General features: G+C 42.2%; 1 protein-coding gene across 2 annotated transcripts in view; it reads left to right on the top strand.

The window, feature by feature from the left end:
* Window positions 1-24,154, top strand: part of LOC125630954 (uncharacterized) — a 79,295-nt gene extending 55,141 nt beyond the window's left edge. The window contains exons 2-4 of one of the 2 annotated variants that reach the window (XM_048837162.2): window positions 786-893; window positions 22,642-23,050; window positions 23,639-24,154. In XM_048837162.2, coding sequence (XP_048693119.2) covers window positions 22,645-23,050; window positions 23,639-24,153 — 921 coding nt within the window. In that variant the 5' untranslated portion in view covers window positions 786-893; window positions 22,642-22,644 and the 3' untranslated portion in view covers window position 24,154. The remainder of the gene's footprint in view (window positions 1-785; window positions 894-22,641; window positions 23,051-23,638) is intronic. The other variant, XM_048837163.2, reaches the window with a different exon arrangement.
* Window positions 24,155-24,441: the final 287 nt, after the last annotated feature.

The following is a 24,441-nucleotide window of genomic DNA, read 5'->3' as shown; positions in this document are numbered from 1 at the left end:
TTGGGAACGGATTTCCAAAAGTTCCACTCTTTGACCAGAAAAAGTCATAAAAGAAGCTTTTAGATATTGGGCCTTCAGAAAAAGAGAATCCAGGGTGGATTGAATTTTATAGTTCTTCTCCCATCAACATAGCTACCACCTCTCGTGGTGGTGGATTAACTCTGCTGACAGCAGAAGCTCTCATGTCAGCATAGGTCTTCACTAAAGCACTACAGTGGCACAGCTTTTTAAGTGTAGAGCTGCCCGTAGTAACTAGCCTGGTAAAATCCTAATGAAGACAAAATAATTTGTAGTTTTCACATGAGTTACAGGTCAAAGTAAACTCTTGGCTCCGCCATAGTGTTTACCTCTACCTGCTGACTCACGTGAAAACTACAACTGCTTTGTCTTCACGAGGATTTTATCTCATATTAGTTACTATACTTCAGCTTACATGAGTTAAGAACACACCTTTTTTTTCCTACCGAGCGTAAGGCCTGAGAAAGTCACTTGGTTACAAACTACAGTCAGCTCTATTTGATAGGGTCAGGATTCAACTGCCACCAGGTGACAAGTCTTTTGTACTTTGTTGCACAGAAGGCCAGATTCTGATCTCTCTTTACACCAATCTTATACCATTGTAGTGCCATTGACTTGAGCTGATTTGATTTTACCCTAGTTTGGATAGGATAAGACTCAGTCTCAAAATGAAGTGGGTTCTAGCCCATGAAAGCTTATGACCAAATAAATTTGTTAGTCTCTAAGGTGCCACAAGGATTCCTCATTGTTTTTGCCAATTCTTACAGTGCTGCATCGTGTCAATCCCCATGGTACCTCTGAAATTGACACATAGTGACCTGAGGCCAGCAAATTCACTTTAATCCAGGACTTGGATTCAGCCTTTCAGGGATGAGGTAAATGTATTAACTTTAGGTTGTCTCCCAACTCCCTTTTGTTTTAGTAACATCATCATTTTTATTACACATGAGCAATTGATATTTTTAAAAGTGGAAATGTAAAGTTTTCTACCAAATCTGGTTCAAACTGCGAGAGCAAGAGATTAAAAGTGGAAGTAACTCTACGTCCACAAGGCTCCAGCCATCTGGTTGTTTGAATGAAGAGGGGAGAGAGGAAATGGTGCCTGCAGGGGAAAAAAAAATAAATGAAAAAATTTAAAAATAAAATACTAACATTTTAAAAATGTCAGTTTCTTTCTTTCTTTCTTTCTTTCTTTCTTTCTTTCTTTCTTTCTTTCTTAATAAGACATCTGGAGTTGGTAGGCCTCCCTCCCCCGCTCCCCCGCGCCCCCGCCCCCCGTGGCTTTATCTGAACTGAACATTGTGTGCGTAGCATGCCTTAAATAGCACAGTGCAGCACACTCACATTCACAGCAATGACTTTATTCTCACTGTGCACTTGGCAGATTTTATTCATTTCCTGCCTCTTTCAGCACTTGCTGCAGTGATTACACAAAATCATTAGAGTCCTAATACAAACAAGGGAAAACATCATACTACTTTATCTCTATACATTGGGTGCTCGTTTCATTTCCCTGTAACATTAAAATCTATGCCAAAAACAAAGGCACATATTCTTAATTTAACAAATAGCAAAAGAGGAAAAAATACAGTATGTAACTTTCTTACTATTTGTCGTTTGTGTAATATAGATGCACTGTAGTCTTCCTCCGTTTTTAGCACACTCAAATGGCTCTGAGAGCACATTAACAGCACCACAGGCAACCTAGTCAAGGATAAGTGTCATATGTTTGTGTGCACCTACCTAATGTACACAATGTCAAGATGTGTATGTGCAAATCTGGTATTTGTGCATCTGACAATACCTTATCTGAGTATACACATTTGGCATTTGTTAGGTGCACACAAATCTTTGCGTCAGAAAATCTGGCCCTGAAAGCAGTGTGACATAAAAATAGGTGGGCCAAGATTCTCAGCTGCTGTCAAAGGGCATAGTTCCAGTGACGCCATAAGAGAGAGGCTGATTTACAGAAAATGATGATTGTGGGTGCCCTTAATTTTCATACATTTTCTTTCTCTGTGTATCGAGTAGCATCTCTTTCAGTGCTTTGGGCATTGCATAGTATTGGGGGAAAATTAAGATGAAAAATAACAATTTTGAAATATTACCTATAATTTTCCAATCAGTTGGTAGTAACAACTTTCATACTGGCACAACTGTTATACTCCTGTTCAGTTGAATATGCTGTTTGACAGCATCATTTTCAGCATATGCATTTTGTATCTCAGTGTGCCACCAAAGCTTCCTGAAAGCCAAAATACTTGCCAACTAAATCAATTTCTACTTAGTTCATAGTTAGGTCTGCTCATCCAAGACATCCCCCACACAAGAAATGATTAGTTTAAACAGCACCACTATACATGTATTTTAGCTTCTACTTGCATTTATTAGCACTCCAGCTTACAATAGACAATCAAAAGCAGACACTTCAGGACTGACATAAAGATGTTCATACTGTTCTTCTATTCATTTATTTTATTTCCTACAATAGGAGAGAAAAATGGCTAGGAAATGAACAGTAGTACTTCGCTGAAAGGTGTTGCATCTCTATGAAACAGTTTTCTTCAGACTTGCATTTATATGTTGATAAGCACATGTCCAAAACTAAGTTAGAATGACAGATAAAGAAACACTGTTATTCCCTGGGTGTATATATTCCCTCCATCTGGTGCATTATTTTCCAAACTCACTTCATTTGGTTTTCAAATGTTAACTAACAGCTGGTCTAAAGGTTTTCATATTTGCTTTGCACACATTCACAATTCATATGATTTTTAATATTCTCTGTAACATTTAGCTTGGTTTTTTTTTTTCAGTTTGCTCATCCTGACTTTCAAAAACAACAAAACTTTTTTTGTTTAATTTACCATTTAAAAAAAATACGCTGGTCCTTCACATCAGACTGCCTTCTGTTTCTGCCTTCACATCAGACTGAATTATGAGTTACTTCATTCAAGCCAATATGAAATCATTATAACTTAAAGCAGAATCAGGCTCAACAAATCAAATTTTAGGAAGATCCTGTGGCCTGGTTCCCCACTACCTTGCACCTTGTCTAATTAATTGCACCTGTGCAAAGTGAGTGTGAAATGCTACCAAATCAGAATTTTTCTACTCACTGGCAGAAAGACCTTACAACTATTTTGAACTCACTTTACACGGGTGCAATTAACTAGACAAGATGCAAGGCAGTGGAGAACAGGCTCCATAATCTTGTTTTTTCCAGTCAATTCATTAGTTGGCATGAACATTCATTCACCAATATAATTTGATTTAATGCACAATATATTTTTGTGAGTACTCCAGGTAACAGTTGACCATGCAAACATAATAAATACAGATAAATCATGCACAATAACATATTTGCATCACTCAGAACTTAACACAATTAGCATGAAATATTGAAAACACTTACTTTAATTGGGGAGATAATACCAGAGCACTGATGGCTTTTTTCATTCCAATAATCTCTTATCCATACTCTGGTCCCCAGGCATCTGTGCCCAACACCTCACAGACCTCATGAATTACCTACAATAAATAAAGCAGGAGTTCAGCAAATGGAAGCAGCAGTGACAAAATCTAATTGATTGTGGGATAAGGCATTTGTGCCTGTAGGTGATCAACCCATGGCAGTTCAGCATTATAGAGGACATCACTCTGTTAGGTGTCTACCTACCAGGGGGTCTAGAACTGCCACAAAAATCATTTTAGCAGGTTTTTCTCCCCGAACAAAAAATGGTCTCTTCGGATGGTTTTCACAATTGGGGTATCTGCGCAATCAATCTTTTTGTGATGAGGGAAAACAGGAAGTGTTGCCTATTCTGCTTTCTGAAGGAGCTCAGCCTAGGCTCCTTCTCTGGTGCTTTCCTGCATTCTCTCCTCAGCGTGGCCAAGGCAATGCTGATTCTTGAACCATCTTGCTCTCAGTCCAGATTGCCATGCCACTTCATCTCCTTCCTGACCTCCTCACACTGGCCCACAGCTGCACCACACCCTACGTTCAGCGATCTGCTCTCTGCACCTTATGGCATGGCTGCTTCATGGCTGAATGAGGAGGAAGAGTGTTGCTCAGAGGCTGTCCGATGGGTCCTACTTAACAGTAGAACAGCCTATTTGGCAAAGGAGAGGAGGTTTTCTGTGTGGTCCTTGGCCTTTGGGACCCATCCAGTAGAGATTTCCGTCCAGGAAATTTTGGAGTAGCTGCTACACTTTCAGGAATTGGGTTTAGCACCAGTTTTCTGAGAGTGCACTTGGCAGCAATATTGGCATTTCATCCACCTATACAAGGGAAATTGGTTTTCTCCATGCTGATGAGATTTCTGGAAGGACTTCTCCACCTTCATCCTCAAGTCCAAGAACCCCAAGTGGGACCTGAAGACAGAATAGTCTTCTATTCAAGCCCCTTGCTTCCTATCAGCTGTCCCTCCAGTCTCAGAAAACTGTATTCTTGATAGCCATTACCTCTGTCAAGAGGGTGTGAGAGTTGCAGGCCCTGATGGCTGGGCTTCCTTATGCACAGTTCTCCAAGGACAAGGTTATGGTCTGGTCACACACACAATTTGTATCCAAGGTAGTCTTTCAGTTTCACTTGAACCAGGTGGAGTATTTGCATGTATTTTTTTCCTAAGATACATTTCTCCCTGGAGGAAGAATGCCTTTAGACATAAGATGTCGTCTAGACTTTTATCTGAACAGGACTGAAGAGTTTTGTGCTTTACCTCGCCTGTTCATATCATATGTGGACTGCATGAAGGGACAAGCAGTCTCTACGCAAACCATCTCTAGACGGATAACGTCATGTATCAAGACTGCATAAAAGATAGTGTTGGCTATGCCTGTTCAGCAGATATGAGCACATTCAATGAGTGCACAGCCAAACTGATGCTGTTCCTCAATGACACTTCCATATTGGACTGTTGTAGGGCAGCCACATGCTCATCCTTGCATATATTTACGGACCATTACATGATCACTGCTTCTTCCAGAGTGGATGCTAATGGCAGAAGAGCAGTCTTGCAATCCTTACTCAGGTAAACTCCAAGTCCCACCTCTGGATGGAGATACCGCTTGCTAGTCACCTACTTGGAATACATATCTGCATCTACCCACCTCTGGATGGAGATACCGCTTGCTAGTCACCTACTTGGAATACATATCTGCATCTACCTGAAGAAGAAATGGTCATGTATGGTAACTGTGGTTCTTCGAGATGTGATGCAGACATGTATTCTATGACTCACCCTCCATCCCCCTTGCACTGGAGTCTTCCTCTTGACATTCAGTGCAAAGGAACTGAGGGAGGTGGGGTGTCAGGGCAGCTAGGGAGGGGCTACAGGCACGAGGCATGAGCGCTGCCCCTCTACAGGTACTGTTGGGCAAAAGTTTCCCAATCCAGGATGCACACCTACTTGAAATATATCTGCATCACATCTCGAAGAACCACAGTTACAGTACGATGAAGTGAGCTGTAGCTCACGAAAGCTTATGCTCAAATAAATGTGTTAGTCTCTAAGGTGCCACAAGTACTCCTTTTCTTTTTGCGGATACAGACTAACACGGCTGCTACTCTGAAACCTGTCAGTATGTAACTGTTTCTTTATTTGAAATAGTTGTTTGAAGTCTGAGAAAATATACTAAGCAGAAAGCGATAGCAATAGTATAGACCATCAACCCACCTTTCCCTCATTAGACACTGACCCAGTTGTGGAACCATGGTCACACAGTTGCTCTAATGTTATTTCGTTCTATAGGTCTGAGTGCATAAGCATTCTGACTCCTTAACGGGGGAGAGGGAGGAAGGGGAGAGGAAGGGTGGTGTGTTCTACAAGACAAAAATGAACAGCCTCATGCGATCTCTAAAGAGCTTGCCTTACATGCATATGTACAGAAGCCCAGATTGATTTTATCCCTATATTTAGAATCATAGTGTGAACCCTTTGCTCCCATTGGAGAGCAGTGTCTCACACAGGTAGTCCTGTTGACTTCAATGGTAAAATCTATAGCATAAATAAATGCTCCCCAGAGTGAAGAAAGACTCCACAGTCCAGCACTTTGTTAGCACAGAGATAGGCTTTATCCATGTGTCTTATATTTGTGGTGCTCTGTAGGGACCAGATTCTGCCACCTTACTCAGGTTGAGGTGAACCTCAACCTTCCCAGGAGGTACCATTTGAATAAATAGTATTGCTTATAGAATGAGATACTACTCCATGTGACAAATGACAGCTGAACCTAGAATTCTTAGGCCTTCTCTACATTAGTGGCAATGTGTAGGGTACATGTAGAGTGTGAAGCCAGCTCTGCTTTGCTGCTGTTCTGATCGGGCCTCACTGCAACGTCAGCTCTGCAATGTTGCCACAACTTGTCAAGTCTCACAGAATTCACTAGGTGAAAACAAAGTTCCTCATATTACTAAGACAAAGCTCTTTCTTCCTCATCCTGTTAAATTTGGATTTTGTTTCCAAGCCAAAGTTCATTAACCCTAAATTCAGAGTGACCTATGCACTGAAGGGCACAACCTGCAGCCTTCTAATCCCTTTTCATGAGTACAGTGATGATGATAATCTAATATCATATAATATATATACACATTCAAAACAAATTCCAGCCAAAGCAACAACACTCAGTAGGTAGAATTGTAGGTAAGCAACATTATAATCTATGTTAATGAACCTGTCCATAGCTGAATTTTCCCCTCCTTTCATATAGGGAGCACAGAGTTCTAGCTCTCCAAATCTCCCCTCACTGGGGCTTACACATGTATTTGTTTAAATCAGTGTTTCAAATGTTACCATCTCTGCTCAGGTAACTAGGTCTAGAAGCTTCATCTGCAATGCATAGAAAGACCTGGAGTGTCTCCAAAACATGCTTTGAATGGCAACAGCTTTGAATACGTTACAGCTGAAGAGAATTATTATTATTGGTTATTTGTTGTATGGTAGTGCTTAAAGCCCCCAAATGAAATCAATGGCCCCTTTTTCTCCAAGCTGCACCTGAATATAGAAAAAAAAGAGTCCCTGCTCCCAAGAGTGTGTACTGTAAATATACAAGACAAAGGCTGGGAAGGGAAACAGAGGCACAGAGTGACAATGACTTGCCCAAGGTCACCTGGCAGGTCAGTGGCAGAGCTAGGTCTTCTGACTCCAAGTACAGAGCCTAATCCACTAGATCATGCTGCCTCTTTATGATGGCACCATTTATTAACAGTGGGACAAATTAAGCCCTGATGTAACTCCACTGATTTCAGTAGAGTTACACTCGGTAGACAGCACACAGTACAGACAGCATACAATACAGAACTAAGGGGTTTTCCCCTTTTCTTTGAATGATACAAACTCACTCCTCCTACTCCCCCTTTGGGTCATAAAAGTCCAAGTAGTGGAACAGGTTGTAATGGAGCTTTAAACTGTATTATACCATCAGCCACTTGGTGGCACAGTGTGTAACATACCATATTTAAGCTCACAACAGCCACTCCTGGCAGTGCATTACATGATTTTATAGTGAACACATCTGCTGTATATTTTTGGGAGAGAGACTCTGTAGCCAGTTCATCTCTGGTAAAGAAGGTTGACCTGCTCGTTGCAGCCCTGCAACCTACTGTGTACAAGGAGTATATGACACACCTGCTGCATTCTTTTAGTAAAAAAGGTTCTGTACAGAATTAAAAATCCACCCTTCATGCACCAGAACTGAATTAAAATTAATGTCCTATTTTCATGGAGAAAAAGAAACAATAAATCAAAACTAAACTACTCATCAAAGAAGATCTTATTTCATTATCACATACCAGGCAATATATGTAGGACTATATTAACTGAATATGAGTCTCCTCTATCACATGTAATAACACCCAGGATCTGAATGCCATGTTCTTATTAGGTGCCAGTTTAATTTATATTAAGAAGCAATAAGAATACTTACATAAGTATCTATTTTTCAATTGTACCAAATCCAACTGTACTTTATCTGACTTAATTTTGACCTAGAAAGCTCAGCTTATGCAACTTCTGGCTTCCCAACCTTTTCAGACACTTCACTTTGGAGAACTCCAATGTGTTATATCACTGTTCTTCCCGCCCTTGAATCACACCAGCCAGCCTCTCTCTGCTTTAACTTCCCTTAGTCAAAAAGTTTGATCGTTCCAGAAGGGTATCCAAGACAATGATGACTATTGTCTTTTCTCAGAAATGCTTACCCAATTATAGAATTAAAAAGTATCCCCTCCTAGATATCACACAATGTGTTTCTTTCCAATTTTTGGAGATTCTGCCAATCTCTAATAATGCCAAAATAGTAAAATACCTCAGTGGGGTTACAAGCAGCTCAGCCCAATCAACTGAAATGAATTGCTTAAATCTTTGTTTTTGAATACAATTTTCAGAGTTATTTCAGTTAGTTTTTCCAGAGGAAATAGGGTGCCTCATGAAAGTTACATAGGATTGGTATGCTCTATTTATTCACAACAGTGAAGAAAGCACATGCTTGTTACACAACTATTCAGGCAATGAGGGTACTATTTATAAAAGCGAAGAGAAAGTCTTGCATAAAAGTAAGCCACTGGCAAAAATACATAGGGAGTACAGTCTTTACAATGGAAAAGCTTGAAATCCTCCATGCTGCTCAGTTTGAGGACTATTCATATCATCATGCCATAAGTCCCAAAGGAAACATAGAAAAGTCCCTATTTTTAGGACCTGATCCAAAGAATATTGAAGTTAATAGGACTTTCTCTCTTGATTTAAATGAACTCTGGATCAGACCTCTAGTGAACCAATAGTTTCAGTATCATGTATGTCAAACAATGGGAAGATCTGTTCTATTCATTGTGTCACAATCTCATTGATAAGAAAAATCAACTGTGGCTCTAAAAGTCAACTATCTTACAATAAAGTTATCAAACCTAGGCAAAATACAAATGAGCAGCATCTGGCTTGAATAATATGGGTGCTTATTTTCCTCCTACATTCAAATGCAAAAACATAGTGGTAGAAGAATTGGTCTTTTTTTTCATCTTAGGTTTTTTTCTGGGAGTTGACCAAAAATAGTTTTTGAATAATATGGAAGTTTTCTCTGAAGATGTTTATATTTTCCAATTTGTTTTCAATTTTCTGTTGCAGCAAAGCTAAAGATACATTTGATTCGAAATTTAAAAACAATAATTTCAGAATCCATAGATTCTAAGTACCAAAGGACCATTGTCATCATGTAGTCTCCCCTCCTATATTACACAGGCCATAGAACGTTCCCCAAATAATTCCTATAGTATATATTTTAGAAAAAAACATCCAATCTTGATTTAAACATTGCTAGTGATGGAGAAATTGTTATAATGGTTAATTATTCACTGTTAAACATTTACACTTTATTTCCAGTCTGAATTTGTCTAGCTTCAGCTTCTCGCTATTGGTCTAGCTTTCTCTGTTAGATTGAAGAGCTCATTGTTAAATATTTGTTCCACGTGTAAGTACTTATAGACTGTAATCAATTCAATCCCAACCTTCCCTTTGTTTAGCTAAATAGATTGAGCTCCTGGACTCTATACGGTATGTGTCTAATCCTTTAATCATTCTTGTGGCTTTTTGGCTCTTCTCTGGACCCTCTACAATTTATCAATATCCTTCTTGAACTGTAGACACCAGAACTCGACATACTATTCCAGAAGCAGCCACACCGGTGCCAAATACAGAGGTAAAATAGCCTGTTTCCCTGTTTATGCATCCAGTGATGACAGCAGCCCTTTTGGTCACAGAGTTGCACTGGGAGCTCATGTTCAGCTGACTATCCACCATGGATCCGAAATCTTTTCCAGAGTCTCTCCTTCCCAGGATAGAGTCTCTCATCATCTAAGAATGGCATGTATTTTTTCCCCTATGTGTACACATTCATGTTTAGTTGTATTAAAACATATAGTTTAATTATGCTCAGTTTACCAAGATATCCAGAGCACTTTGTAACAGTGACCTGTCCTCTTTATTATTTACCACTCCCTAATTTTTGTATCATTTGCAAATATTATCAGTGATGATTTTTTTTCTTCCAAGTCATTGATAAAAATATTAAATAGCATAAGACAAATAGCTGATCCCAGAGGGACCTCAACAGAAACACACCCATTTAATGATGATGACGCTCCATTTATAATTACATTTTTGAGACGTGTAAGCTAGCCAGCTTTCAATCCATTTAATGTGGGCCATGTGATTGTTTTTTTTTAATCTTTCTAGTTTTTTAATCAAAGTTCCCTGTGGTACTAAGTCAAATGCTTACAGAAGTCTAAGTATATCACATAAACACTATTACCTTTATTTAACAAACATGTAAGCTCATAAAAAAAAGAATGCCAAATTAGTTTGGCAGGATCTATTTTCCATAAAACCATGTTGATTGGCATTAATTATATTACCATCCTTTAATGTTTTATTAGTGAAGTCCCATACCAGCCCACCATTATCTTACCAGTGCTTTATGTCAAACAAGCCTCTAATTACCTGAGTCATCCTGATGGCACAGCATTAGCTTTCTTCCAGTCTTCTGGAACATCCTCAGTGTTCCATGAAACACTGAAAATCAACATTAACTATTCAGTGAGCTCCTCAGCCAGCTCCTTTAATGCTCTGGGATGCAAGTTAACTGGAATTGCTAACTTAAAATGTCTAACTGTAATAGCTGCTCTTTCATATCCGCCTGACACAATTTTGCCATAGAAAGAATGTTAACATATGATATGAATACATCATTTATTTTTCCAAAATAGAGAAAAAAAGTATTGTACTCTTCTTCCTTTTCTGCATTACCATTGATAATTCTACCATTTCCATCTAGTAATGGATGAATACTATAATTAGGATTCTTTCTGTTCCTACTATATCCATTTGAAACAGAAAATTTAAATTTTAATCAAAATTTAAAGGAATATTGCAGATTTCACCTCCCACCCCTAGCATATCTAGTGAGCTCTGAGGTGCATCTACCTCTGAGACAGAATGCCTCCAATGCTCCCTCTGGACTGCTCCCCCTGGGCTGCAATTATGGCAAGTTCTTATGCAGGCTTTACTGGGGAAGTTAGGAAAGAGAGGCTCGATAATCCTTCCTCTGCGTGTCCCCGTGAGGGTCAGCTAAAATATAAAATCTTTGTGTGGGGTATTTACAGTTTGTTGCATTTTGAGGTGAATTTATGACCTCCAAGAATAAAAGACTTGCTTATCCATAGACTGAGTTACAGACTGCCAGCCACTCAGATCTCTTTGCCCCTCTGCTCCCCAAAGTGGAACCAGTGGATCACACATGTATATATTCTGTTGTCTGACAATAATCTTTGTATATACTGGCTAAGTAGCAGCTCTGCAGAAAAGTTCTGGGGATTACAGTGGATGAGAAGCTGGATATGAGTCAGCAGTGTGCCCTTGTTGCCAAGAAGGCTAACAGCATATTGGGATGCTTTAGTAGGAGCATTGTCAGCAGATCAAGGGAAGTGATTATTCCCCTCTATTCGGCCCTGGTGAGGCCACATCTGGAGTATTGTGTCCATTTTTGGGCCTCCCACTACAGAAAGGATGTGGACAAATTGGAGAGAGTCTAGCAGAGGGCAACAAAAATGATCAGGGGGCTGGAGCACATGACTTACGAGGAGAGGCTGAGGAAACTGGGCTTGTTTAATCTGCAGAAGACAAGAGCGAGGGGGGATTTGATAGCAGCCTTCAACTACCTGAAGGGGGGCTCCAAAGAGGATGGAGCTTGGCTGTTCTCAGAGGTGGCAGATGACAGAACAAGGAGCAATGGTCTCAAGTTGCAGTGGGGGAGGTCTAGGTTGGATATTAGGAAACACTATTTCACTATGAGGGTGGTGAAGCACTGGCATGGGTTACCTAGGAAGGTGGTGGAATATCCTTCCTTAGACGTTTCTAAGGCCCAGCTTGACAAAGCCCTGGCTGGGATGATTTAGTTGGGGATGGGTCCTGCTTTCAGCATCAGGTTGGACTAGATGACCTCTTGAGGTCTCTTCCAACCCTAATCTTCTATGATTCTATATCAAGAAGCAAAGTCTTTCCAACATGGTTATCACTTGTACTTGGTTTTAATAAAGCCTATAGTTCGGGATCGTTAGCTTACTAGTGGCACTTTCACTCATACCATTTCATTTCATAAGTTTTTGAATGGTGTTTCAGAAGTTAATTTAAGCAGTGATAGGTCATAACATGCCACAAATGGAGTTTTCTTGGAAGAGGAGGAGGGAGAATGTCTCACCATGATGAACTGGTGTCTAGGTGAGAGGAAAGAGAATCCAACTTACTGCCACTGTATTGAACTGAGTCTAAGGGATTGCCTTCATGTACAGCGCAGCTATACCAGTGCCATTTCGGTAACCTTGGGGGTCTGTGTAAATTATGGTCACCTAAACTGTAACATACTCTGTGACCCATGTCCAGTCAGCTTCGCTTGGCAACAAGTGAGGAACAGGGTGGAATCATGATTTCACTTACGCCCTGCCCCTGCTCATCCCCTTGCTCCTCTCGGATGCACCTCTTCTTGTCCTAGAGCTTGTCTTCACATACGGTGCTGCAGCGGTGCAGGTGCACCAGTGCAGCTGCCCAGCTGTGGCGCTTTAGTGAAGATGCTACTACACTGATGGAAGAGCTTCTCCTCAGCATAGTTAATCCATCTTGCTGAGAGGCGGAATACCTATGTCGGTGGGAGAAGCTATCCCATTGCCATAGTGCAGTCTACATGGGGATTAGGTTGCCCAAGGTGTGGATTTTTCACACACCTGAGCAACATATTTATACCCTTATAAGTCTGTATTTTAGACATGGCCATAGTGTTGGCTATGTATGAGCATCACCCTCCTCCAACCTGACTCTCGGTGACAGAGGCATGGAAGATAGTAACAGAAAGCTGGGGCCATCTCCTGTGATGCCACCCCTGCTGTGACAACTGCCTGGAATTATAGCTGAGCAATGAAGATTCTACATCTTAACTAATCTCTTTCCCCTGTACTCTCTTTGGATCTATTCACCCATCCAGCTTCCATGTCTTCCCTTTTGAATCTAGATGCTCTGGTCTCATTATATTGAATTAATTTCATAGAATTTTTTTTTCCAAATCAAGTGTTAAGAGGGCACCAATGGATCGTGAAGAGAATATCAATGAAGCAAAATGGCTTGGCAGAATGAAGATGTACAGACAGACAAATGGGAAAGGAACTTTTGTGGTCATTGATTTTCAATCTCTACAATAATGGTACCCTCCTTGCTAGTCTGTTACTAAACAATTGTTCTTACTGTGCATAAATTTTGCCTTATTTCTCAGCTAAATGTTTCCCTCTTCATGCACGCTTGTGCTGCCTGTTCTATCACCCTTCAAGGCTGTGAATAATTCCCCTTCTTTCTTCCTGTTAGGTAGTTATCAATATTAATCATAGCTGTTCAAATCCTCGGTCTTGTCTTTGCTACATTTCATACATATAGCAACCTGGTCTCTTATTTTCTCTCTGGCTACCTCATTTCAGCCTCTTTAGATCCATATTGGCTAAATGTAGTCTGAAACCAGGTTCCAAATCTACAGACCCCCAACCTTGGGGAGATTTGGAATCTGAACTGGGAATTTGCTTTGAACTTCAGAGGTCTCTACTATCTATTGTGACGGGGCAAGGCCAGATGGCTATAGAAAAGTAGTGGGAGATAGATATATTAGCTCCAGGCTAAACAAATCCCTGGTACCAGGATAAGTGAAATGGCAGTTGCTCCAGGTCAATTAAGACACCTGGGGCCAATTAAGAACTTTCCAGAAGGCAGGGAGAAAGCAAGGTTGATTAGGACACCTGAAGTCAATCAGGGGCTGGCTGAAACTAGTTAAAAGCCTCCAAGTTAGTCAGGTGGGTGTGCATGTCAGGAGCTGTGGGAGGAAGTTGTGCTGTTGGAGAGACTGAGTAGTACACACCATATCAGGCACAAGGAAGGAGGCCCTGAGGTAAGGGTGAAGTGGAGCTTGAGGAATTGAGGGCTGCTGTGGGGGAAGTAGCCCAGGGAATTGTACATGTCATGTTTCTAAAAGGTCAGCTACCATAGCTGATACTATTAGGGTCACTGGGCTGGAGCCTGGAGTAGAGGGTGGGCCTGGGCTCCCTCCCCTTTCCCCCCTGATTAATCACTGAGACTGGGAGACAAGAGAGACTGTGCAAGGAAGGATAACTTCTTCTCACCTCCCTCACTGGCTTATGATGAAAATGGCTCAGTAGACTGTGACCCTTGTCTCTAGAGAGAGAAGGGTTACATGAAGGGTCACAGTGAGCCTCTGAGGCTAGTGAAATCTGCCAGGAAATGCGGGACCCACGGAGGCAAGGACAGAGCTTTGTCACACTATATAATGGATCAAATCAAAATCCTGGTACCAAACCCACTCAGACTTTGTGGGGATTGGAATCTGCATCTGAATTTCACAACTTGGAACCAATTACTGGTAATAATGACACGACTCTCAGTATAAACACAGGGAAACTTTTCAGGCTCCCCTTCTTCTTTTAGAGACACACAGAGAAGCAGTGACCATGGGCAAGCCAGAGAATGGACAGACATAATCAGTAACCCATTATTTACCATTGGACTTACTCTCCCTAAAGGGGAGATTGTGCACCTTGTGGAGGGTTCCAACTTCCTTGCTGCATCATATCACTATATTAGAGGTATAACATGATGGGCACAAACAAAGTTTGGATACCAACATCCCCATCTTTGCAAGAAGTGCGTCAAAATCTAGGTTTGGATCTAAATTCTTTGGACCAGACCTATCTCTAGTGAATCCTGGGCAAAACTGGGGAAGCACGCTATTTGCTCTTCCACTTCTGCTTCAGTATGACACTTGCTGCTGATATTGGTCCTGAAGACCTACTGGAAAGGCAAGGCCATCAGCATTGTGACACCCATTTCTGATTGCACCAGTACGGATGGCCAATGAGAATAATGGCATCTTAATTTCAGTCTCTCCTCCCATTCAGCTCTGCAGGATCAGGATAGATCAGGTTCATTGCTTGATCTCTGTTCGTGTCTGGCACCCCCTGCCTCTTTGATGAAGTGGCATTTCAAATGTTGTTCAGGGTAAAAGTTAGATCTCCAGTGTAGCTCGAGCAAAGCTGTTGAGTCATTTGTGCATGTGCAGCAAGAGTTTTGGGAGCAAGCATGTTTGCAAGCAGCCTGACACTAGGGTAAGTGGTTGGCTCAAGGTGGAATGGTATGGTCATTGTACCTGAGCAGCATCCCTGCACTGTGATTTTTGAGTCCTTTCCTTGGCAGCTTTTTCTACTCACATAAAACCAAACACCCATGCTTTGCCCCTCCTCTAAAGCCCTGCCCTTGCCCCACCCTCCTCCAAAGCCCCACCCCTGCTCATTCCATCATCCCTTCCTCTGTCACTTGCTCTCCCCACCCTCACTCACTTGTTCATTTTCACCAGGCTAGCTCAGGGGTTTGGGACACAGGAGGGGGTGAGAACTCTGTCTGGGGGTGCAGGTTACAGGGTGGGGTCAGAAATGAGGGGTTCAGGGTTCAGGAGGCTGAGGCAGCAGGTTGGGATGCAGGAGGGGATGAGAGGTCCAGCTGGGGGCGGGGGGCAGGATCTGGGGTGGGGTCAGAGATGAGGGGTTTGGGGTGCTCCACCGGGGGGATGGAGCTGAGGGGTTCAGATTATGGGAGCATGCTCTGAGCTGAGGCAGGGGATTGGGGTCTGAGAGGGGGTACAGGCTCTGGGCTGGGGATGCAGATTCCAGGATGTAGCCAGAAAGGAGGGGTTCAGGGTGTGGGAGGGGGCTATGGGCTGTGGCAGGGGGTTGGGGTGCAGCGGGGTGGGGTGAGGGATCTGGCTGGGGGTGCAGACTTTGGGATGGGGCTGGGGGATTTGGAGTGCAGTAGGGTGCTCGAGGCTGGGACCAAGAGGTTTGGATGGTGGGAGGGGGATCAGGGCAGCGGCAGGGGGTTGAGGTGCGGGAGAGGGTTGGGGTGCAGGCTCCAGCTGGTGCTTACCTCAAGCAGCTCCTGGAAGCAGCGGCATGACCCCACTCCAGCTCCTACATGGAGGCGCAGCCAGGTGGCTCTGCCCTGTGCCCCGTCCACAGCTGCTGCCTCCACAGTTTGGGGCAGGGGCAGTGTCCAGAGGACCTGGCTGCCCCTACATGTAGGAGCCAGATGGGGGACATGCCGCTGCTTCTGGAAGCCACACAGAGCCATAGCAGGTAGGGAGCCTGTCTTAGCCCCACTGCACTGATAACCAGACTTTAAACATCTCGGTCAGCTATGCTGATCAGAGCCTCCAGTGTCCCTTTTCAACTGGGCATTCCACTCAAAAAACAGACACCTGGCAACCCTAGTTCTGATTCATCTGAGAGCTAGATCTAACTGGAGGGTGACAGTCCCATGTTGAAACAACTTTTGAGGCTTCTAAGTTTGTTTCTGTTCCCAAGTCCTGACACAGTTTCAGAGTTTTATTTTGACAAATGTTCTGACTGGCTCTACTGAGAATATCACAGAGAGGAAGGAATAGGCCACTTCCCATCACTGCAGTTCTCTTATAATACAGAAGTTTTGTGCAGTGCTCCTTCCCCCTATACTAGCCCTGAAAGAGGAGTACATAGCGTGGGAATCCATTCCACTCCCCTTGTCAGCCACTGTCCCCCATCCTGTTGGTTACCACCTTCCTTTCTCCCTGTGGTCCTTGCAATCCTACTGGGGTCATGGCAGGCCCAAGAGAAGAGCAAAGCTGGCACCTGTGTCCTTTGTGCCCCCTGGCAACCACCATGCTGTCATGCTCCCACCCCCACTACTACCACTTCCTCAAAAGAAAAGGGAAATTCACTGCCTTCATTAATGCAGAGTTAAGGTTAACCAGCAGCGCCTTGTACTCTGCCAGAATGTGGAGTGCAACTATATTGAAACCTTGAACACCAAGAAAATAAAAAGTTAAGGTGAAACAAACTTAAACCTGTCAAACCTTAATTCACCCCTTTTGTAAATTTGAATTATGATAGTATTTAATTTCATGCTCACATACTATTTTTTTCCACTGGATCCCTGTGTCATTCAGTGCACAGGATGGATGGCACTTATTAACGAAACAATATTTTGTGTTCTCTTCATTGTTCAATGTGTGGCCTCAAGCCTTATTTACTGCTATTATTCAAACCCGGCTTTAAAGTCAGAATTATTAATTTTCTCATGGACAGTTCAATGGTGCTCATCACTGTAATATCTGATTGTTTCATAAGTATTAATGAATTTTAAATATTGATGAACACTCATGTGAGATGAGGGAGTATTTTTGTGCCCCAGTTCCCCATCTGTAAAATGGGGATAAAGAGCTCAAGGTCAAAACATCCGCTAATTCTGGATGCCCACTTTGAGAAACCTAGGACCCAAGTTTTTCAGCGTACATAACATAATATATCAGGCTGTATATATTCAAAGCACAGCTGACATTGACTTCAGCTGCAGCTGTGAGTGCTTAGCACTTCTGCATGTCAGACCCCAGGATCTTAAGTCAGCTACTCAGAAAATGAGGAACACAGAATTGATGACCATCTGTGAAAATGTGGATTAAGTGACTTGCCTAGATCACACAGAAACTCTGTGGCAGAGGCAGGGATAGAATCCTGTTCTCCAGGGCAGCATTCAACTGCCTTAACGGTGAGAACTTCCTTTCTCTTCCTGCAGTGCCGTTCGTCATTCACTACACACTTTTCAGCTTCTGCAACAAATAAATAAGGAATCCAATAGAGAACAGTCTCCTTTATTACTCAGCCCTGATTCATCCCCAAGCACTATATGAGGCAGGTATTCCACAGAAAAATAGCCTGTGATCGTGTCATTAACTGTTGTATCATAATGCATGCACAAAAGGGAGGTGAATTACAGTTGGACAGTCAACCTTAATTCCAGTACTTCCTAACTTTTGAGTGCCTGACTTGCAATCTGAATGTTCTTTTAACATAGGGTTTTTGTTTTGTTTCACAACTCCTGTGACTTACTACCTTTTAAAAAAAAGCAAACTAAAAAAAAACAAATTTCCTAGTGTGGAATAATAGACATACCATGGGTCAGCAGCAGCCCCCACCTCCTTCTCCTCATTCCACTGGTTTTCAGAGCTACCAGCATTGCCTATAAGAAGTGATGTATGTGTTGAAAGAGTGTATGAGTATGTGTTAGAGATAAGAATTAACATTGATATTGGAATGTGCAAGGTGTATTTTCATAGATCAGTAATACCATTAACCAAACGTATGAAATCTAATGGTAATAGAATATTCATGTAAATTACTGTACCTGGTTATTTCCAGTATTTTAGTACAGATGCTAGGTTTTTTTTAAGTGGTAATGCTTTAGAGATATATATTTTGAGTAAGAATTAGATTTATTACCTTAATAATCTTTATTTGAACTTAATTGTGTTTTTGTGGGAATTTCAGCTATTTAAAAGAAATCCAGAGTCACAGAAATGTAACTGGGTATGGCATAGAAAACTTTATGCACATAATAACCTACTTAAATCTCCAAAGATTGTTTTTTTCATTCAAAAATGTGAATTGTTTGCTTTTTGTAGTTGCATCCGGCTCTAACAATTTCACTGGCAACATTTTGATGAAGCAAACACATGCCAAGTGACAGGCAACTGCCCTATGAATTATCATTCCCCTGGGAATTTGGCAGCTCCTTCTGTATCACTTCAAAACACGAGGTGACTAACTCCCACAACTAGAGCAGCATTATGCTGCACTGTCTGTCAGCACCTCAGCATTGGAAATGAACAGTTTATCCGCTGATATTTCTAGGGAGGTGACAGTGTTTGTTAATGTGCTAAGAATTAAGTGTCATTCACATTTTTAGAAAGAAAATGTTATTGGTGAGTAATAATAGTAGCACTAATGGCTTTTAGGGGTTGGATGCTTTTCTCACATATGCCTGTTTTACACTGTTGTCACTTCACTGACTTCAATACCTGATTTACATGGGTGTGAGGGGAGGATCTTAAAAATAACCTTTTAAAACAACTGATGGCCTTGGTCCAGATAAGATGCTAATATATCCCTTTCCTAGTCAACCTTGGATTAGTGTAAGATGTCATAGAAAATTGGTTTTCTATTATAGATGTTCTGAATGAGGCCATATAAAATTCAGCACCATGATTTGCAGAAATGGATGATGCAAGCAGAACAACACTCCTTTATTTGGTCTTTCTTCATGTACTAGCTCTGTATCTGCCAACAAGCTCCTGTCTACATTGCTAACAAGCCCAGGCTAGGATACCACTTAAAAATGGTTTCAGCTAGTTTAATTTTGCCCCATTGTGCACAGGTTATAATGTGGTTACAAGTTGTCACCGAAAACCACTATCTGGATTTGTTTATTGAAAACCATGATCAGACTACAATAGATTGTTGCGTAGTTACTAACTTGAGATGAGGTCACCATGACACTCTGCCTGCCAGCACGGGGATATAAACTGCATTTAAGCTACTCCTTACTCCCTTGTTCAGGCTATAGATTGCAGTGCAGGGTGTACAATAGCCTCTATCGGCTTCTACTCCCCCTTTCATGCAGTTATGCAGGGGCAGGGAGGGGGTAAACTTGGACTCTATTTCCCCGACTCCACTCAGTGGCCAGTAGAGCTGAGCCTGCGTGGGGAATAATTACTGTATGCCAGGTATACGATGGTGCAACTTACTTCCTGCTTGGAGCAAGGGGGAATGAGCGTACAAATGATCACTCTCTTGAGGTACAATGCAGTCCCTGATCTGCTTCTGGGGCACTCAGTGCAACTAAGCACTGTTACATGCCAAAGGGTGTGATTTTCTGTCACTGAGTAAGGGCAGTGTTATATTTCACCCAGTGGATGGACTCTCTGGTCCATAGCAGGCCCTTACTAGGTGCTCTAGGGAGGAAGTGGGTGTAAGGCTAGGGGTTTTTCTTCACATCCGTCACCGCCACAGAAGGAGTCACAGTCAGTTTTATGGCGAGGGGATGTGGGCTGGGGCTGAGATTCCAGCTGACACCCTTGTGTGAGCCAGTGGAAGCTGTGCCATGCTTGCCAGGACTGAAAATTAATTTTATAAAACACATTAAACATAATAATTGGGCCAGATGCTCAGGTGGTATAAAACAGCGCAGCTCCACTGAAATTAATGAAGCTACACCTATTCATACCACCCGAAGATCTGGCACAGTGGATCATAATTTCAGAATGGTATTAACCCACCTCATATAATCCTGATCCTGAAGTTGATAATGTGTGGGTGGATTACTTTCCCCGCAGAGAGCCCTCTTGAGTTCCATAGGGCTCCATGCAGTCACAGTAGTTTCACCATATGCTATCAGTTACAGAATTTGAGGCTAAATTTGTACTCACTGTATTCGGGATTCATATTTGGGCATGCCCAAAACCTCAAATTTGAAGTGATCTGTAGCTCACGAAAGCTTATGCTCAAATAAATTGGTTAGTCTCTAAGGTGCCACAAGTACTCCTTTTCTTTTTGCGGATACAGCCTAACATGGCTGCTACTCTGAAATGTATTAATGGAATTTGGGTAGTTATATGTGCAACTACTTGATTTGTGTGGAAAATGCTGGTTGTGGAGAAAATTAGAACTTCAGATGGGCACTTCTAGACTATCTATGGCAATAGGACTTCTGAGAGACCATGATTTCTCTGCTGTATGTATTTTATATTTACTGAAAAATATTTTCTCAACCTTGTATGTAGTATGAGCTGCAGCAGTCCAGATTCTGTCTCAGTGTAATGGGTATTCTCAAAACTATAGAGAAAGCTCAAGAAAAAAATTGAGTCATAAAAAACTCTTTTTGACCTTATTAAAAATAATTAAGTAGGCTTAAAATCAATATTCAATGGGAAAACATGTTTATTAAGGACTTCCCTCTATTTTTAAGCAAATAACAAAATGAACACAACAAACATACAAGAACAAATTCAACATTATGAAATTCTGTCTTTTAAAAGCAAACAGAAAAGTCATATTTTTCCAGAGATCACTTTGTCTTCCTGCCCAACAAGTCATATACATGCTTTAATTCAAAACACACTTTTAACTCACATACTTTTTGTTGTTTTTCATAAAATGCATCTTCTCCAATTTCCCAGCCTTTAAAATCATGCTTTTTCACATTATAGCCCACATTATAATAATATCAAAAACGTACAGTAGCTTCCTTAAGATACCAGTTCTTTTCCTGACATTCAGACATAAAGTTTGTAAGCTGCCACTTTCTTTTAAAAGTTTGGAATGAAGGGAATAATTTGTGCTGTTTAAACTTTAGGGAACAAAAATGTGATCAATATACAGCTGAAAACTGACATAGATACAGCAAATAGATAGACAGTTGCTTTCATTACAAATGGATTTTGGTAAAGAAGATTCTGGAGAATAAGACTCAGCAGATGTAAGACTAGCAGGCCTATATAAATTTCATCTGGCATTTCTGTTTTCAGTGTGAAGTTCGCTTAAGTGCACAATTTCATGGTTGGCCAGTTATCGTCCTTGGCTGAATTTATTTTCAATGCTGGTGAAAAAGATTATTGGTTTGCCAGTTGCTGTTCAGAGGTAATAACTCTAGATAGAAAATACATATTCCATCAGGATCTCAAAGTTCTAATGCAGTGTGTGTCTTCATTGCTGGAGGTTAAACAATGTTATTGGATCAGCAGACAGCTAATTGCACTGCTACACAAGATAATGATCTACATAATAAAAATGCATCGTTTCTTTCATCTTGTTTTTAACCAAAAAAAAAAAAGCAAAACACAGCCGTATATTGAAATATATGTATACTGTATATAAGAAAATTAGCTAAAGATTCCTAAATAGTTCAATTAAATGAAAAATTATGAGATCAGTTCATTCCAAAGACATATTTAGTCTTCCTGTTTCAATTTATCTAACATGATTTAAATGACTACAGTAGTGGCCCTGCTGAGTCTGCATGGAACTCCTGTTAATATCATCTGGAGTTCTGCTGTATTTTAACACACACCCTTCAAACTTAACAGCAGACTACGGGGCCATTTTTATGTTCATTTTAGGAATTTTGTTCTCTAGGCCCTGGCCTACACTAGGACTTTAGGTCGAATTTAGCAGCATTAAATCGATGTAAACCTGCACCCGTCCACACGATGATGCCCTTTATTTCGACTTAAAGGGCTCTTAAAATCAATTTCCTTACTCCACCCCTGACAAGTGGATTAGCGCTTAAATCAGCCTTGCCGGCTCGAATTTGGGGTACTGTGGACACAATTCGACGGTATTGGCCTCTGGGAGCTATCCCAGAGTGCTCCATTGTGACTGCTCTGGATAGCACTCTCAACTCAGATGCACAGGCCAGGTAGACAGGAAAAGAACTGCGAACTTTTGAATCTCATTTCCTGTTTGGCCAGCATGGCAAGCTGCAGGTGACCATGCAGAGCTCATCAGCAGAGGTGACCATGATGGAGTCCCAGAATCGCAAAAGAGCTCCAGCATGGACTGAACGGGAGGTACGGGATCTGATCACTGTTTGGGGAGAGGAATCCGTGCAATCAGAACTCCGTTCCAGCTTTTAAAATGCCAAAACCTTTGTCAAAATCTCCCAGGGCATGAAGGACAGAGGCCATAAGAGGGACCCGAAGCAGTGCCGCGTGAAACTGAAGGAGCTGAGGCAAGCCTACCAGAAAACCAGAGAGGCGAACGGCCGCTCCGGGTCAGAGCCCCAAACATGCCACTTCTATGATGAGCTGCATGCCATTTTAGGGGGTTCAGCCACCACTACCCCAGCCGTGTTGTTTGACTCCTTCAATGGAGATGGAGGCAATACAGAAGCAGGTTTTGGGGATGAAGAAGATGATGATGAGGAGGAGGTTGTAGATAGCTCACAGCAAGCAAGCAGAGAAACCGCTTTTCCCGACAGCCAGGAACTGTTTCTCACCCTGGACCTGGAGCCAGATACCCCTGAGCCCACCCAAGGCTGCCTCCTGCACCCAGCAGGCGGAGAAGGGACCTCCGGTGAGTGTACCTTTTAAAATACTATACATGGTTTAAAAGCAAGCATGTGAAAGGATTACTTTGCCCTGGCATTCGCGGTTCTCCTGGATGTACTCCCAAAGCCTTTGCAAAAGGTTTCTGGGGAGGGCAGCCTTATTGCGTCCTTCATGGTAGGACACTTTACCACTCCAGGCCAGTAACACATACTCGGGAATCATTGTACAACAAAGCATTGCAGTGTATGTTTGCTGGCATTCAAACAACATCCGTTCTTTATCTCTCTGTGTTATCCTCAGGAGAGTAAGATATAATTCATGGTCACCTGGTTGAAATAGAGTGCTTTTCTTCCGGGGACACTCAGAGGAGCCCGTTCCTGCTGGGCTGTTTGCCTGTGGCTAAACAGAAATGTTCCCCGCTGTTAGCCACAGGGAGCGGGGAAGGTTGAGGGGGTAGCCATGCAGTGGGAGGAGGCAAAATGCGATCTTGTAATGAAAGCACATGTGCTATGTATGTAATATTAGCAGCAAGGTTTACCCTGAAAGAGTGTAGCCACTGTTTTATAAAATGTGTCTTTTTAAATACCGCTGTCCCTTTTTTTTTCTCCACCAGCTGCATGTGTTTCAATGATCACAGGATCTTCTCCTTCCCAGAGGCTAGTGAAGCTTAGAAAGAAAAAAAAATGCACTCACGATGAAATGTTCTCCGAGCTCATACTGTCCTCCCACACTGACAGAGCACAGACGAATGTGTGGAGGCAAATAATGTCAGAGTGCAGGAAAGCACAAAATGACCGGGAGGAGAGGTGGCGGGCTGAAGAGAGTAAGTGGCGGGCTGAAGACAGGGCTGAAGCTCAAATGTGGCGGCAGCATGATGAGAGGAGGCAGGATTCAATGCTGAGGCTGCTGGAGGACCAAACCAGTATGCTCCAGTGTATGGTTGAGCTGCAGCAAAGGCAGCTGGAGCACAGACTGCCACTACAGCCCCTGTGTAACCAACCGCCCTCTTCCCCAAGTTCCATAGCCTCCACACCCAGATGCCCAAGAACACGGTGGGGGGGCCTCCGGAGGATTGCCCAAAAAAAAGAAGGCTGTCATTCAATAAATTATAAAGTTGTAAACTTTTAAAGTGCTGTGTGGCATTTTCCTTCCCTCCTCCACCACGCCTCCTGGGCTACCTTGGTAGTCATCCCCCTATTTGTGTGATGAATGAATAAAGAATGCATGAATGTGAAGCTACAATGACTTTATTGCCTCTGCAAGCGGGGATTGAAGGGAGGAGAGGAGAGTGGTTAGCTTACAGGGAAGTAGAGTGAACCAAGGGGCGGGGGGTTTCATCAAGGAGAAACAAACAGAACTTTCACACCGTAGCCTGGCCAGTCATGAAACTGGTTTTCAAAGCTTCTCTGATGTGTA

Source organism: Caretta caretta, chromosome 2, assembly GCF_965140235.1.
Source record: "Caretta caretta isolate rCarCar2 chromosome 2, rCarCar1.hap1, whole genome shotgun sequence".
Taxonomy (NCBI): Eukaryota; Metazoa; Chordata; order Testudines; family Cheloniidae; genus Caretta; species Caretta caretta.
Note: the sequence above shows the minus strand (reverse complement) of the source record. Positions and strands in the feature narration are given on the sequence as shown.